The sequence below is a fragment of the Aedes albopictus genome, chromosome 2 (assembly GCF_035046485.1).
Source record: "Aedes albopictus strain Foshan chromosome 2, AalbF5, whole genome shotgun sequence".
NCBI classification, from domain to species: Eukaryota; Metazoa; Arthropoda; class Insecta; order Diptera; family Culicidae; genus Aedes; species Aedes albopictus.
In genome coordinates, this window is record NC_085137.1 from 469,852,660 (window position 1) to 469,867,707 (window position 15,048).

General features: G+C 39.3%; 1 protein-coding gene across 1 annotated transcript in view; it reads right to left on the bottom strand.

Annotated features, from left to right (window-relative positions):
- The window catches only part of LOC109419618 (mucin-2), a 481,698-nt gene that overhangs the window by 10,183 nt on the left and 456,467 nt on the right, over window positions 1-15,048 (bottom strand). Inside the window, exon 4 of the mRNA XM_029870881.2 lies at window positions 47-2,383. Within this exon, the coding sequence (XP_029726741.1) occupies window positions 47-2,383 (2,337 nt within the window). The remainder of the gene's footprint in view (window positions 1-46; window positions 2,384-15,048) is intronic.

Below are 15,048 nucleotides of genomic sequence, written 5' to 3' on the forward strand. Positions count from 1 at the left end.
TACGGTTAACCTCAAAGGATCTTTCCAAAAATCGATCGAAACAAACCTTGCTCCAAACAAGCCCCCAGCAGTGTCACCACATTGGGATGTGATCCCAGCTTCCGCATGATATCTGCTTCCGCTTTCAAGTCTCCGTGACCGTTGTCGCTGCGTTCTGTCTTTACAGCGACGATCCTCGTCGAACCGAAGTGCCCCGCAAGATCGTCGGCCTCAGCCTTCCAAACCTGCCCGAAGTTACCCTCGCCAAGCAAGCTCTTAAACCTCAAGTTCTTCCGGTTGAAGTCCCGATCGGTGATAATGGACTCGTCCGCCACGCTGGACGTGTCCGACTGCTCCAACCGCACCACCGGACTGATCGGTGGCTGCCCATCGGGAATGTACCGTTCCAGGTCATGGGAGACCTTGTTCTCCCGCTTGCAAACCGCTGCCTTGATCACGTACAGAATGATTATGACGATCGGGAGCATCCCAAGGCCGGCCAGGATGAACGTAGCCGTGTTCATTTTGCGCATCTCGATCACCACGTCGCTGTTGTGCTGCAGCAGGACGCCCTCGAAGGCGATCGCTGGTTTTTTGGTGGGGATGTGTGGGGATGCACTGGGGGATGGGGAGGTTGCGGCAAAGTCCATGATCGTTGGGGGTCGGGAGGGGAGGGGGTTCTTGGTGAGTTTAGGGAATACGTGCGACAGGATGGGATTGAAATCGGTGGAGTTGGAGTCGTCGTCTTCGCTGTCCGAGTAGACTTCGACGTCCTGATCAACTTCGGTGATGGGATCGGTGAAGATCTCCGGAGGGGTTGGCCGAGTTGTGGGTGTGGTTGTAGGCCGGGGTGTTGTTGTGGTAGTTGTGGTGCTGGTTGTTGTACTTGTAGGTGGAGTAGTGGTAGTCGTGGTGGTTGAAGTCGTTGGTTCGGTGGATGTAGTAGTGATTAGTTCTGGGGTGGAGGTTGTCGTACTTGTAGTAGACAGCATCACAGTCACTGGGATATACTGTTCAGTTCGGACTTCGGTATCGATGATTGAAGGCGATGCTCGTTTGGCTGGCATTGGCATCTCCGTAGTCGTACTGGTTGTCGTTCTCGTGGACAAGTTTTGGAAAATGTGATTGATATCTGGAATCGAAACCAAATTCCTGGGAGTTTCGTAGTCCTCTACGATCGATTGTGTCGTTTCAGGCACTGGTTCTGTTTTTTCGGTGGTTGTCGGAACTGGGACAGGTTCAGCCACAGGCTGATAGCTATTTGCGTGATAAAGATCTTCCGGAGTAGCGTCGTCCGGATAGTTGATAATCAATTTGGAGATCTCTGCAAGTCCAGTTGGACTGAACAGTCCCGGAAGCTCCTCTTCTGGTTTGTGGTTCGGAGGCAGCTCCGAAGTCGTCTTAGTAGGTTCTACTGTTGTACTGCTTTCAGTTGAGCTCAAAACTATTCGCTCACTCTTGCTAGACGTGGTAAAGTTGGCACTTCTGGAGAACACTTGCTTTGGATCAACTGGACCTTCTGAGAGGTTGCTCAGCGCAATCATTGAGTTTGTCAACGAATCTGGATGAATTGGATTCTCAGTAGAAGCAGCCGTCGTCGATGTGGTAGGCGTCGGAGTTATTCCGTAGATGCCGTCCTTTGACCTCCTCAGGTAGTTGTTGAACGCTACTACATTTCTCGTCTGGTACGCTAGCCTCGTCTGCCAGAATTTGTTCTTCTCCGTCGAAGGCTTCGGGGCCGAGACTTCCATGATCTCCAATGAATCTTCTTTCAGCTTGTTCAGCCTCGTACCCTTGGTAAGCACCACCTGATTCCTCGAATCTTCCGTAGTCTTCCTCGACGGCACCAATTTCTGCCCAAAGAACTGATACGGCACCAGTTCGCTATCGTCTAACGTGCGCTCCGTCGACGTCGGGAACGCCTTTCGATCCCGATTGCGCTTTCCTCGTCCATCGTAGTACAAACTCCTCCCCGTATACGGTTTCGTCGACGTCAACTTGGTACTCTCCCCAGTCTTGTTGCTGTGCTGCACCACAAAGTTATTGGTCTCCTTGGCCAACTTTACCTGTGGTCCCGTTTGCTGCAGAGCGATCTTCCCAGTCCTCGGATTCACCACATACATCCCGTGGATCGATTCGTCCGTATCTAGGAACTCATCCACCCCGGCGATCCTCGACCCCGGTGGAATGATCAAATTACTCTCCGGAGTGCTACTGTCCTCGACCAAGTTCACAGCTGGATTGCTATGCCGGTGAAGCTTCAGCGACGAGGACGGATGGTACTCTTTCTGCCAGCGATCCCTGGACAAGGCCGTCCTCCGAGCTTGCAACACCGACATCAGCTTGTTGTCCCGATTGACCTGGCGTCGTTTCGCTGGTGCCGCCGTAGTCGTTGGGGTTGTATCTGAAAAGCGAGAGATAAGAATAGAAATCAATTAGCTGATTGATTTCAAAGCAAACACGCGCGATCCGCGGTAGCTGATGAGCGGGAGTCATTTTTCACCCTGGCAGCAGCACCTGTCGGATCGGTTTTCGTAACGGTTTTGCGCATGCCACAAAGGGGTATAATAGTAATCGATTTAATTGCCACTCCGAGCAGCCAGTGCAGTGTGTTGAGAGGGTCATTCAAAGTCGGAATGTTCAAAGTCACCACCATCATGGTCGACTTGCTGGAGTTGATGACCGGTGAATGATTAGACGATTCTCTATGCTGATGCTGGTTCGATGATGAATGAACAAGTTCTAGGTCTTTGGTGATGGAATGGAGATTTTTGAACTCGCGTATGGAGGAAAAGGTGCATGATCTAGTGTATGATTTATTAGAATGATTGTGCGAAAAAAAAATGCGCTTTGGGTTTGTTGACCAACGTAGTTCTGGACAATTCTATTCCAATTTACATGGGCAGGTGCTAATAATGTAGTTCGAGCATAGCTGGAAATGAGTGGCAACATCTTAACAGTTAACAAAATGTAATAAAATATCATACTCATTACTATTTTAATAAACCCTCTTATTTGATATGTAATAGGAATTCATGTTTACGGTTACCGATTTTGGAAATATTGCTGCGTTATTGAATAAAAAAAATGAGGAAATGCATCGGTTTTGCCTTAAAGGCCGCGCCGTGTTGATGTATCGCATGACAGTTTTATATATGGCCAGTTCTACCGGTGCTGGTCCACATCACTAAAATGATCATAACTCCGGAACACCTTGACCAATCCGGACCATTTTCAATAACGAACAATGCGATGAAAATCCCGTTCGATTTGTGCTGAAACCGGTAATATCGGTCAATGGAAAGACCTTCAAAACAAAAGTGATTTTTCTGAGCACAGACATACATACACACTCACAATGTGTCTCACATACATACAGTGTATCAAACAATTGTCCGTACAGCAAATTTTTTGTCAAAATAATTTTTCATTCAAATGTTAATAACTTTTTTATGCGTCAATCAAAAACGCTGAAATTTTGACCAATCATGAATCATATATTAAAGCTTCATTAGTAAAATTTTGAGCGAAATCGAATGAGTTTTCTGAAAGTTATAGAATTTTTAGTAAAACTTATAAGATTTTTGGACACATTTTTAAAACATTTTATCTCAATATGTACTCGATGAATCTTTTTCAATATTTTTTGTGTGGTACATCTTATACCTAAGGCTTTTATATGCAGCCATGTTTGAGGCTTTATATTCACTACAAAAAATACGAAAAATGTGCATATGTAGTTGTCGTATTTTAAAATTTACCATATTTTGCACATATAATCTGCCAAACGTTTTCCACCAATAAAAGTGCATTAACTGAACGAAAAATCCATAGGACCTACTCTTCATATTTAGTTTAGTAGGTCCTGTATAAAAATATATCATTAAGAGAGTTTAAAAAAGTTGAAAACACTTGGCACTTTCATTGATCTAAATATGATAAATTTCCAAATGACACTCTGAACATATACAGATTTTTCATATTTTTTGTAGTGAATATAAAACCTTAAACGAAGCTGCATATAAAAGCCTTGGGTATAAGCTGTAACACGAAAAATATTGAAAAAGTTTCATCAAGTACATATTGGGATATAATAATTTAAAAATGTATTCAAAAGTTTTATAAGTTTTACTAAAAGTTCTATAACTTTCAGACAACTTATTCGATCTCGCTCAAAATTTTACCAATGGAGCTTTAATATATGGGTTATAGTTGGTCAAAATTTCAGCGTTTTTGATTGACGTATAAAAAAGTTATAATCATTTAAATGAAAAATTGTTTGGCCAAAAAATTTCTGTACGGACAATTGGGTGTCAGGCCATTCGGCCGAAGGTCATTAGGCCGAAGGCCATTCGGCCGAAGGTCATTAGGCCGAATGGTCATTAGGCCGAATGGTCATTAGGCCGAATGGTCATTAGGCCGAATGGTCATTAGGCCGAATGGTCATTAGGCCGAATGGTCATCAGGCCGAATGGTCATTGGGTCTTCTTCTTGCCGTTACGTCCCCACTGAGACAAAGCCTGCTTCTCAGCTTATTAACTGAGAGCTTCCTCTATATATGACCATTATGCATGTGTGTATCGTGTGACAGGCACGAAGATACTTTATTGATGCTGAATCTACTGATATTTTACCCATGAATTTTTCCTTCTTTTAAATATAGGCTGTTCTTTCTAGTATCATTGCTGAAATAGTTTTTGGCGCTGAAACTGCTGATATTCAATTCATAAATTTTTCCTTCTTTAAAACATAGGCTATTCTTTCTAGTTCCATTGTTAAACTAGTTTTTGTCAAAAATTGTTGGAAAAGGTAAAAACAACGGCTAACTTTCAATTCGTCCTGATGACCATTCGGCCTAACGACCATTCGGCCTAATGGCCTTCGGCCTAATGACCTTCGGCCTAATGACCCAGCATCGGACAATTGTTTGATACACTGTACACTACACATACATTGGTTATTTTTGTGTCCTTTTAATTTGTGTACAGAAAAGGGGGCAAAGGAGGGAGTTTTCGCATTGTCAGTCAGAAGCGGAGGAACGCCTGCCTGCTATATGGAGCTTGGGTAATGGAAAGGGTTTATAGACTGTTTCAGAAATTATAAATACACTTTGTTTATTAAATTAAATGAACTTTTCTAATGATTTTTACCAACTTCTTTCAGCGTATAGCATATTGTACTCCATATTTTTATATTTCCTTTCAATTATCTTGATATTTTAAAAAACAGTCGAGTTCTCTAACAAATAACTTAATTTTTCAAATTTGTATTTGTAAAAAGGTGTTTTTTAATGAATGCAACATTATTTATCACTAAATACCAATAATTATCTAATTTTTTATCACATTCGCTTCTCAACAAGTTGTCTAAGGAATGCCTCGATCAAAATTTGGGAAAAATCGATAAAGGTATTTCCACAACATTTTTTCGGAGATCAAGTTTCTTATTTCTTAAGGTTTTCTACGGAACATAAGAACTGCCACCAGTGGCGTAGCTAGGAATTTTGGGGCCCGGTGCGGAACCAAATTTGTGGGCCCCATGAAAATTACAGATACCTATACATATTTTACAATGTTAAATCGATTCTTCTAACTCTCAAATAATCACGCCGTTGTATTTTGTACAAAGCGTTGAAACAAATCTCGCCTTCTCAGCGTGATGCTGGCAGTGGTGGCCAACTAACTGATAGAAGGTTAAAAAATATTTTCTGTATTCCTTTGAGCATTTCTTCGGTGATTTCTGCAAGGATACATCCCGGAGTTCCATCAATGAGCATAAGATTTTTTTTCTAAGAATTATGACGATTTTTTAACAATTTATTTAGGAACTGCATCAAGTAATCCTTTATGAATTCCTTCAAAGATTGCTTTTCCCTTTTTTTTGAAAAAATCTTTCTTGAATAATAATTTGTCTTCAAGAATCTTTCAAGTGATTAATGCGAGAGTATCATTCAAAATTTCTCTAAACACTCTTTCATGTATTCTTACAGTGTTGTCTCCGAGGATGTTTTCAAAAGTACTTCAGAGTTCTTCAAAAGATTCTTGCAAAGGCTTCAAAGTCCTTTTGGAATTTCTTCAAACATTCCTCCATAGTTTCTATCAGGAGATCCTCCAAATACCACCTAAATGATTTTTCCACGGAAGTAAATCATTTCTCCATTGATTTATGCAAGAATTAATCTTGGCATTCCTCAAGCATTAATTACTCATCTTGGCGTTTCTTTGAAGATTTCTTAAGAATTTCTTCCAAAGATTCTTTTAGAAATTTCTCCAAGGATTCCTTCAAGAATTACTGCAACGCTATTTTTTTCGAAAAAAATCTGCAAAGACTCTTCAAGGAGTTTCTCTAAAGTTTTATTAAGAGATTCATCCTAGAAATCCTCCAAGAAATTTCAAAAGAATCCATTGGATAATATTTTTTTTTGAAATCTACCAAGGGTCCATACAGAAGTTCCTCTAAGAAAATTCTGAGAGGAACTTCTGTTTGAATTCTTTCTAAAAATCCTTCTGGATTTCTTCCAACGAATTCTTTAAAATTCATCTGCTCTACGAGTTTTCCCAAGGATTATTTCATGAATTTTTGCTAGAATTCCTCTAGGAACTCTTCTGAAAACTTCTATTGTGACTTTTGATCAGACTCCTTAGAAATTCTTTAAAAGAAATCTTCGAGGATTCCTGGTAGGGTCAAAGTGCCTTAGTAATCTTACAATCCCAAATTCATCTTATTCGAAAACAAAGCGATTACCGCACCGATTAATTACGTAATTTTTGCTATTATTCGTGCTCTCTTCTAACAAAAATATGAAAAAGCGCTTCATTCCTTTGTTTTCAGTAGGATGAAAATAGGAGCGTATATGTAAACAAGGGGAAAGATATCTGATTTGAAAAGATAAAATAAAATGATTTCTTCAGAAGAGACTTTTTCTGCCACATTCTTCAAGAATTCTTTAAGAATGCCTAGAAGTGATTAATGGAAGTTTAAGATCTCATATAGGGTATCCATCAAGAATTCTTCAGGAATCGCTACAAATATTCCTACGGGATTTTTTCCAAGGATTTCTTAAATATTTCTTCCAACAAATCTTTCGGATTTTCTTCAAAGATCTTATTAGGAACCTCTGCGAAAGTTTCATCAGTAAAGCATTCTTTTCTTAATTTATTCAATAATTTCTCCAAGACCCCTATAGAAGATTACTTTTGGGCTTTTTCCAGGGACTGCTTTAGAAATTCTACCAAGGATTTATTCAAAATTCTAAAACAATTCCATCAAAGATGTCTTTAGAAATTCCTCCCAAACTTTTTTCAGGAGTTTTGCCAAAGATTTCTTTATTAGTTCATCCAATAAATTCTCTTGCGATTTCTTCAAAGATTCAACTGATTCAAATAAAAAAATGTAAGATTTTTTTCAAGAATTCTCACAGAAATTTCCCCAAGAACAGTGGCAAATAAAAAAAAATCTACTGGTATACCTTCTAACATTTTTTGTGTTTTTTTTTGGAAATTGTTTGTGAATTTCCTTAGATTTTCGGAAATTCCTTAGGTAATTCGTTGAGATTTTCTTCGGCCGTTCCATTGTAAATGTTTGTTTTTTTTTAATTCGCAAGAGTGTATCTCATAAAATCTTAAAAGTAGCAATAGACGGAAATCCGTTAGAAATTATCAAATGAAATTTCCACAGGAATTACCTAAGAAATTTTCTGAGAAATTAACGGAGAAATTTTCTAAAATTGCCGCCTCAATTTACGAATTAACTAAGGAATTTTCAAAGTACCTGCCTAATTTCGAAAGGAACTATTGAAAGAATTACAAAAAGTCAAGTATATTAGCAAAAGGACTGCCGGTGAAACTTCCAAAGAAATTGCTGAAGGGAATATCGTAGAGTTTGCCTGATAAATTTCTAAAGCTATTGCCCAAAGAATTTCGAAAAGTTATGTCGTAGATATTTTAAAAAATAAAAACTTAAATCAATTTCGATATTGCCCAGCAATTTTCGAATGAGTCACCGAACCAAATTTCAAAGGAACTACCGAAAAAGTTAAAAAAAAATTCCAAGAAACCCCCAAAAATAATCTTATAGGAATTTCAGGATCAAATCCAAATAAAATGGCTAGAAGGATTTCCAAAAGCTATGTCAAAAAAAACTCCGCCAAAGGTAATATGAAATATTCCACGGTGTAGGTCACAGGAAATAATTACCAGAGTATTTTTCAAACGAATTGTCAAAAAAAAAACAACGAGAAGTTGTAAATGGAATTTCCAAAGAAATTTCTGTAGAAAAAATACTCTGTAGAAGTTCGCAGAGCCATTGTTGAAGCATTGCGGAGAACTGGTCAAAGAAGTTTCCGAAGGAATTGCCTTACAATCATTCAAAAGAATTGCCGTAGGAATTTTCAATGAAACTTGTAACAGAGGTCGAAATCTCGATAATTTTAACCAAAGGAATTGCAAACACAATAGCTGAGACAATTGCCAATTTTTTTTTTTTTTAATAATGAAGGATGACGAAGGAGTTTCCAAATAAATTATCAAAGATATTCCCTAACGAATTGCTGCACGGATTTCCAAAGCAATTACTGAAAAAGATCCAAAAGAAATTTCCCAAGGAAAATTCCAATAAAAAAAAAATGTAAGAATTCTTTCAACAATTCTCAATGAAATTCCATCAGGAAATTTTATTGAATTTTTTTAATGAATTCTTAAGGCATTCTTCCAAGGTTCCCATCTATTGATACCATATAAGATTTACTTAGCGATAACACCAATTTCGTCCGAATTTTCTTCACGATTTTTTCTAAGGATTTCATCAAGCATTTGTTCCAAATGAGGAACTCCAAGAACTCTTTCTTAGATATATTTTACGATTCATCTAGGAATAACTTCAAGAACTTCTTTACAAATTCCTCCAAGATTGGCTTCGACAGTTGCTACAGCGATTGCTTCGGAAACTCCTCCAAGTGTTTCTGAAGGAATTTCTGCAGTAATATGTATTCTCAAGAATTCCATAAAGAGTTTCTTAAATAGTTCAACAAACGATTCCTTTGGGGCTACCCCACATGATTCCTTGAGCAAATTTCCCAAAGGAATTCTTTCGGAATTCTTTTAAGATTTGATTTTAGAAATTTCTGCAAGAATTCTTTTTGCAATGCCACAAATGGTTTTTCTTGAAGTCCTTTCAAGGATTTCTTACGAAGCATTGTTCAAGCATTTCAAAGATTTCTTCAGAAATTCTTGACTCTCACGTCGAGGAGACCTGAGATCAAATCCCACTCCCGTCAAACTCACAAAATGTGGGTCCCGAGATGAACTGGCCTGGCAATGTTCCGAATCCAGTTCCGAGTATACCGCAGAAAGCAGTCAAATTTAAGAGTGAACCATACCAATACATTCACCAAAAAACGGCTTTTTTTTAACCTGGAAAGCGTTGAATAGGACATGAGTGAAGAAGCTGTTGAAATCTCCCTATATGAAATAGAACAAAATCTTGACAAAATTGATGCGATCGGGTCAAATCAAATCATTCAAAACTTCTGAAGCGCAATAATGTAATAATGGTCAATGCTGAATGAGAAACTGAAAACTTGATTGCATCAACTGGAAGCAAAATTTGAATAAAAAAGTATGAAAAATTTCACTCTTCTGTATTTTTGTCATGAAGATTTCAAATTAAGCAACAATTGTGTATAATCATAATAAACTCACAGAAAAAGTTTGATCTTACGCTTGTACAAAAAATATATATGTAATGTTGTTGATGTTAATCAGCATCCATTGATATTGATGGTGGTCAAAAGTATACTAATAGGACTGATATTGTTTAGCTCTGTCTATATGTTGAACATAACATCGGAATATGTGCCATCATCAAGTTTTCCTATTCGATAATGGCTAAATCAAGCATGATCAGGATTTAGAAACACTTCGGCTTATTTAGATGGATATATCATAAGTATTGCACTTATAACGAGAAAGGCATTATCACCACTAGGTGGATTAATCTGGGTTTTTTTTTGTTTCATTGCCGCGCGAGAACAATATCGACCGCGATCGATTATGCTGCGATGCTCATCTCATACAGGAGCGATGCATACACAGCAAGGAACAACACAATACTCGGAATTGTTCAGGGGAGTCCATTGTGTCCAGAAATATCTACAGGGGTTTATCCAGAGAATCTTGCAGGAATTCATCTAGAGATGCAAAACTATATCCAAAGATTCCTGCAGGATTACAAACAGAGATTTCCTCTAGATATCCCTCGATGAAATTAATCCGGTGTTTCAGCTAAGGATAGTTCCAATAATTTCATAAAGATTCGACTGGAATAATTCTTGATTTTTACTGGCTTTCGCAGTCTAGGGGATCAAAACGGACAATTGTGTTCTGCCCGAAGTTTCGGCACTTTGTATTTGACCGTTTTCATGGAGGAAACTATCTACCATTCTTCGTTTTTGTCTCCGGCCGTTTTGTGCAAGAAGCTTTAATCTTATATGCAGTTTTAAACATTCATAAATTATTGTTCGATGAACAGTGTAGTGCAGGTCGTTAAAAATACTAAGTGTATAAAACTACATATGTACAAGAAGCGCCAAATGTACAAAACGGCAGGAGACAAAAACGAAGAACGCTAGCCAGTTCCACCCTTGAAAAAGGCCAAATGCAAAGTATCGAAACGTTGGGCGGAGTAAAAATATCCGTTTTGATCCCCTAGACTGCGAGAGCCAGTAAAAGCAATAAATTCAATAATTTCTGCACAGATTCTTCCAGGAATTTATTCAAAAATATTTCCTAGGATACGAAAATTCCTTTACTAATATATTAAGAGTTTTTGCTGGAAATCTTTGCAGACACTTACCTATGCATTATCTATGCAGTACTCAGCATTATTTCTAGAAAAATTAGCCTAAAGAATTATTCAAGAATAGTCTGAGGAAATTCTTGAAACATTATTGTTTGAAAATTATATTATTATCGAAAATCATGCATGCATTTTTCTATGAATTTCTCAATATTATTTTCTAGGAATTCCACCAAGAATTGACTGAGAAGTTTCTCTAAGAAGTTCGTTATGGATTCCTCTTGGGATTGCTTCACGAAGTTGCCTCAAATTTCTTCGGATGTTTCCCCAGCGATTCATTCAAAAGTACTTGAAAAGATTTCTACAGGGATTTTACTAAAGATTTCTTCACTACCAAAAATCCTTGCATCCCTTGCTGAAGTGTACTCAACTCATATGTTCATTGATTAAGAGGTTCAAGTTGACACTTCAGAGGAGAGTTCGCTTTCCTGATCATGAAGTTTCTCACAGTCTTTTAAGGAAATTCCTGCTGGGATTCCTTTTGAAATTTCTTTAAGGAGATCAGTCTCCAGAGATTTTTTCATAATTTTAGGAATTTTTATCTGGAATTTTAACTAGAGATGGGCAAAACAGTTCTTTCAAGGGAACCATTCTCAACGAACAGTTCTTCAGAAAGAACTAGTTCTTTTGAACCGTTCTTCCGTTCAGTAGTTTTTAGTGAACCGAAGTTTGACGTTGGTACGTCGCTGTATTATTTACGTGTTATGTAGTCAGCTGCAGTCAAAGCAAATTTAACTCCGCAAAAATATATAAGATTTGCCATACTGTACATTGACACATTATTTATGAACTGCTGTCCTTCGACCGGCTGCATATGTCATCGAAGCACTATTTTACAAAATGATTGCAACATTCGCTCATCTAGAACCCAATACTCGTTCATCGGAAAAACTGGAAGAAAAGTTTTGAAGGACCTTTATTTTCTAGTTTTTTTTTGGAGAACAGAGAACTACCGTTCTTTTAAAATGAACAACCGTTCAATCACTCTTTCCTTAGAACTAGTTCTTCAGAACCGTTCGCGAACGGTTCGCCCATCTCTAATTTTAACATAAGATTTCTTCAAAAGTTCTTCCAAGAAGTTTTTTAGAAGTTTTTCTAATTATTCATTTGCAAATAGTACTAAGATTGCATCGGAAACTCTTCCTAGGGTTACTCCAAGAACTCTTTGGGAAATTCCTTCAGTGATTTCTGCAGAAATTCCCACAAAGATTATTTTTTAGAAATTGCTCTTGCGGTTTCATCACAAATATCTTCTAATATGTCTTTAGAGGTCTCCGCTTAATTTGTTCAGATATTCCTCCTGGCATTTTTCAAAAGTTCTTCCAGAAGTTGTACAAAAATGACTGAAGAATCCTTCAAGGAATCCCTGAAAAAAATTCTGAGAAATTGCTGTGCGCTGTAGGTTTCTTAGCTCCCGAACTCTGCTGTATGCGCTCTCTTTAAGCTTGGTTCCACGCAACTGGGTTTCAGGAGCTATTCAAAGGAAATCTAGGGGGTCTTAGGGGGATCTCAACTAACCAAAAAAACTCTTCAGCCTTCTGAGCGGAAACATGGCAAACTTACTTTACATGACACACTCCTTTGTAGATTTGAACCGGGTCATCAGCGTGATAAAATGTCGTACCACTGCTCTGCCTAAGAATCTTAAAATGGTTAAGGTAATTACACTAATATACAAGATGACCAACCAAGCTGTCTATATACAGCATTTATTCCAGTCAGATTTCGCCTGCTGTTCTCGTCGCAATTGTGGTGCAAGGATATAGTGTAATGCTCTCGCACAGTGGCTACCGGTTTGAATTCGGTAGGAGTCATTTTTTTTTTCATTCACACATCAAATCATTGTGATTGATGGGGATGTGTTTGAAGTTGTTGAAGAATTTACTTATCTTGGAACACTTGTGATATGTGAAAACGACGTGAAGTGAAAAGGCATATTGCAGCTGCGAATAGGACCTTTTATGGATTGCGTAACAAGCTTAGGTCTCGTAACTTAAGACCACCTACGAGGTGCTAGAGACACGAACATTGAGCAGATAAGCAAAATACTTTGCTAACCAATTTAGATTCATAGTTCTCAACATTAATATATTATAGGGTCCAATGATCACTAGCTGCAAACAAAACACTAAAAATTCCGGTAGCAATTTCTCCAGCCTTGAGTCTACAATTACCGCACCAGCTGGAAGCGTTCCAAGCGACAACTCAATAAGGAACTGAAAGTCTCCCGTTGTTCCGTCTCTTCGCTATCTACGCCAAAGCTCTCACTTGTACACACATCGCTTCCAGCGCAGTGCCCAACCCAACAGCCAGTGCCAATTCACCATCTATTCGATAACATAATTTATGACCATATTACCCTAGATTAGCCAACGCTCAGTGGGTCACCGCCCGGCCCGGGCAAGATCTCAAACGCTAATAAGCACTTGCGACAAGACGACGGCGCGGCGGGTGCTTATCAAATGTGAAATGATCCATTAAAAAGTCATAAAAGGAGTGCGCTGATGCTGGGTTGGGACTTCCTGCCGCGGTGATGGAAGCCACAGGTAATTCAATTATTGCGGAACTTCAATTAGAAAATCAATTCATATTTTCTTTGAAGCTCATACCTTGATCACAGAACGATTGAATCTTGTTCTCAGCTAGTATGAGTTCGGAAACTCCGGAGTGCTTGCATGTGTATAAAAAACTTAAATTGATAGAAATCTACATCACAGTGAATATTAGCTGTCCACCAATATGTCCAAGTGCGCCACGAAATTTAAACTCGACCGATCACCGATTTGTCAGACCGCCAGCAGGCGGCGGCGATCAACGCTTACACTAGGAAGTAGACCAACTCTCGGTTCAATGATCTTTGCCTCTCGCAGTAGGTATGTTAATATGCATCCGAGCACCGCACCGAGTTTAACAACTTTGTCGAACCAGGCCAACGGGAAAAGATAACCAAATCAAGCAAGTTGCTCTCGGCTCGGCACAGACTACGATCTCCGTGACTTCCTCTTGGATCCCGCGGTGTCCCCGGAATCGTCGTCGCCATCACCTTTGAGTCGCGGCCTGAAGTTACATAACGCCCCAGTCGTAGAGTGCGAGAAGCGAAGTCACGCACAGCGTATACACTTATTGCATTCATTGGGTCCGACGCATCGACGACAATTTCGCGCCAAATACGATGCCGCAGAGAAACAATGCGAAAAATCTAGCATTTTTATCTTCGCGCTTAATGATGGTGTCGTCGTGAGTGCAGCGCAGCATACGTATCTCTACCGGCGCGCCGATGCGACGACCTAAGACTACGACGGACGACCGACGACATGTTTGGGGAGGCTTTGCATAACACCAGCTCGTCGTCGGGTCGATGCGACGGCGAGGGATTACCTACCTTTACCCGGCGTTGTCGCGAGGGAAGTGTGTGTGGTTTCAACACGGAAACTCTGAAGACGGTGCGGCGGCATGACGGGAGATCTGGTGTGATCTGTTGTCAGAAATTGCAACAAGATTGCGGTCTTACGGCGCAACCAGAAATGGTGGTGACGATCAGGTGTGCGATGAATGCGGGAAAATACCTGATTGGTGTGAATATGTGTGCTATAATGTTGTCAATCGCGAGTTAACGAAATTGAAAGAAATTATAAATGTTGGATATTTGCTTACTCGGATTAACATTTATTGCTGTAAATAATTTGTTGATTTCCTGCCAATTGTCATTCTTATCACGCCTCGTGACCGTAGATGGCAACCAGAAGAATCAGCGTCTTATAAAGAGTGAATTTCGTTTGCGTTTACAAATTAAGAGACCTAAGCTGGTTACGCAATCCGTAAAAAGCCCTATTTGCAGCTGCAATACGCCTTTCCACTTCACTGGAAACGCCATTGTTACATGTCACAAGTGTTCTAAGATAAACAAACTCTGTAATAACACATCCCCATCAATCATTACCTCAGCACTAACATCTTTAGGCCGGCCTCTGTCTCTATCCGCTATCATGTACTTCAACTTGGCAGAGTTAATCATCAAGCCTGTCCTCGCTGACTCTCTCTTCAAAGAAGCATAAGATTCCTTCACTGCCCTACGATCAATGCCGATGAGATCAATATCGTCCGCAAAGCCAAGGATCATGTGTGACCGTGTCATGATAGTGCCATTCCTCTGCACGCCAGATCTCCTAATCGCTCCTTCGAGTACAATGTTGAACAACAAATTTGAAAAAGCAT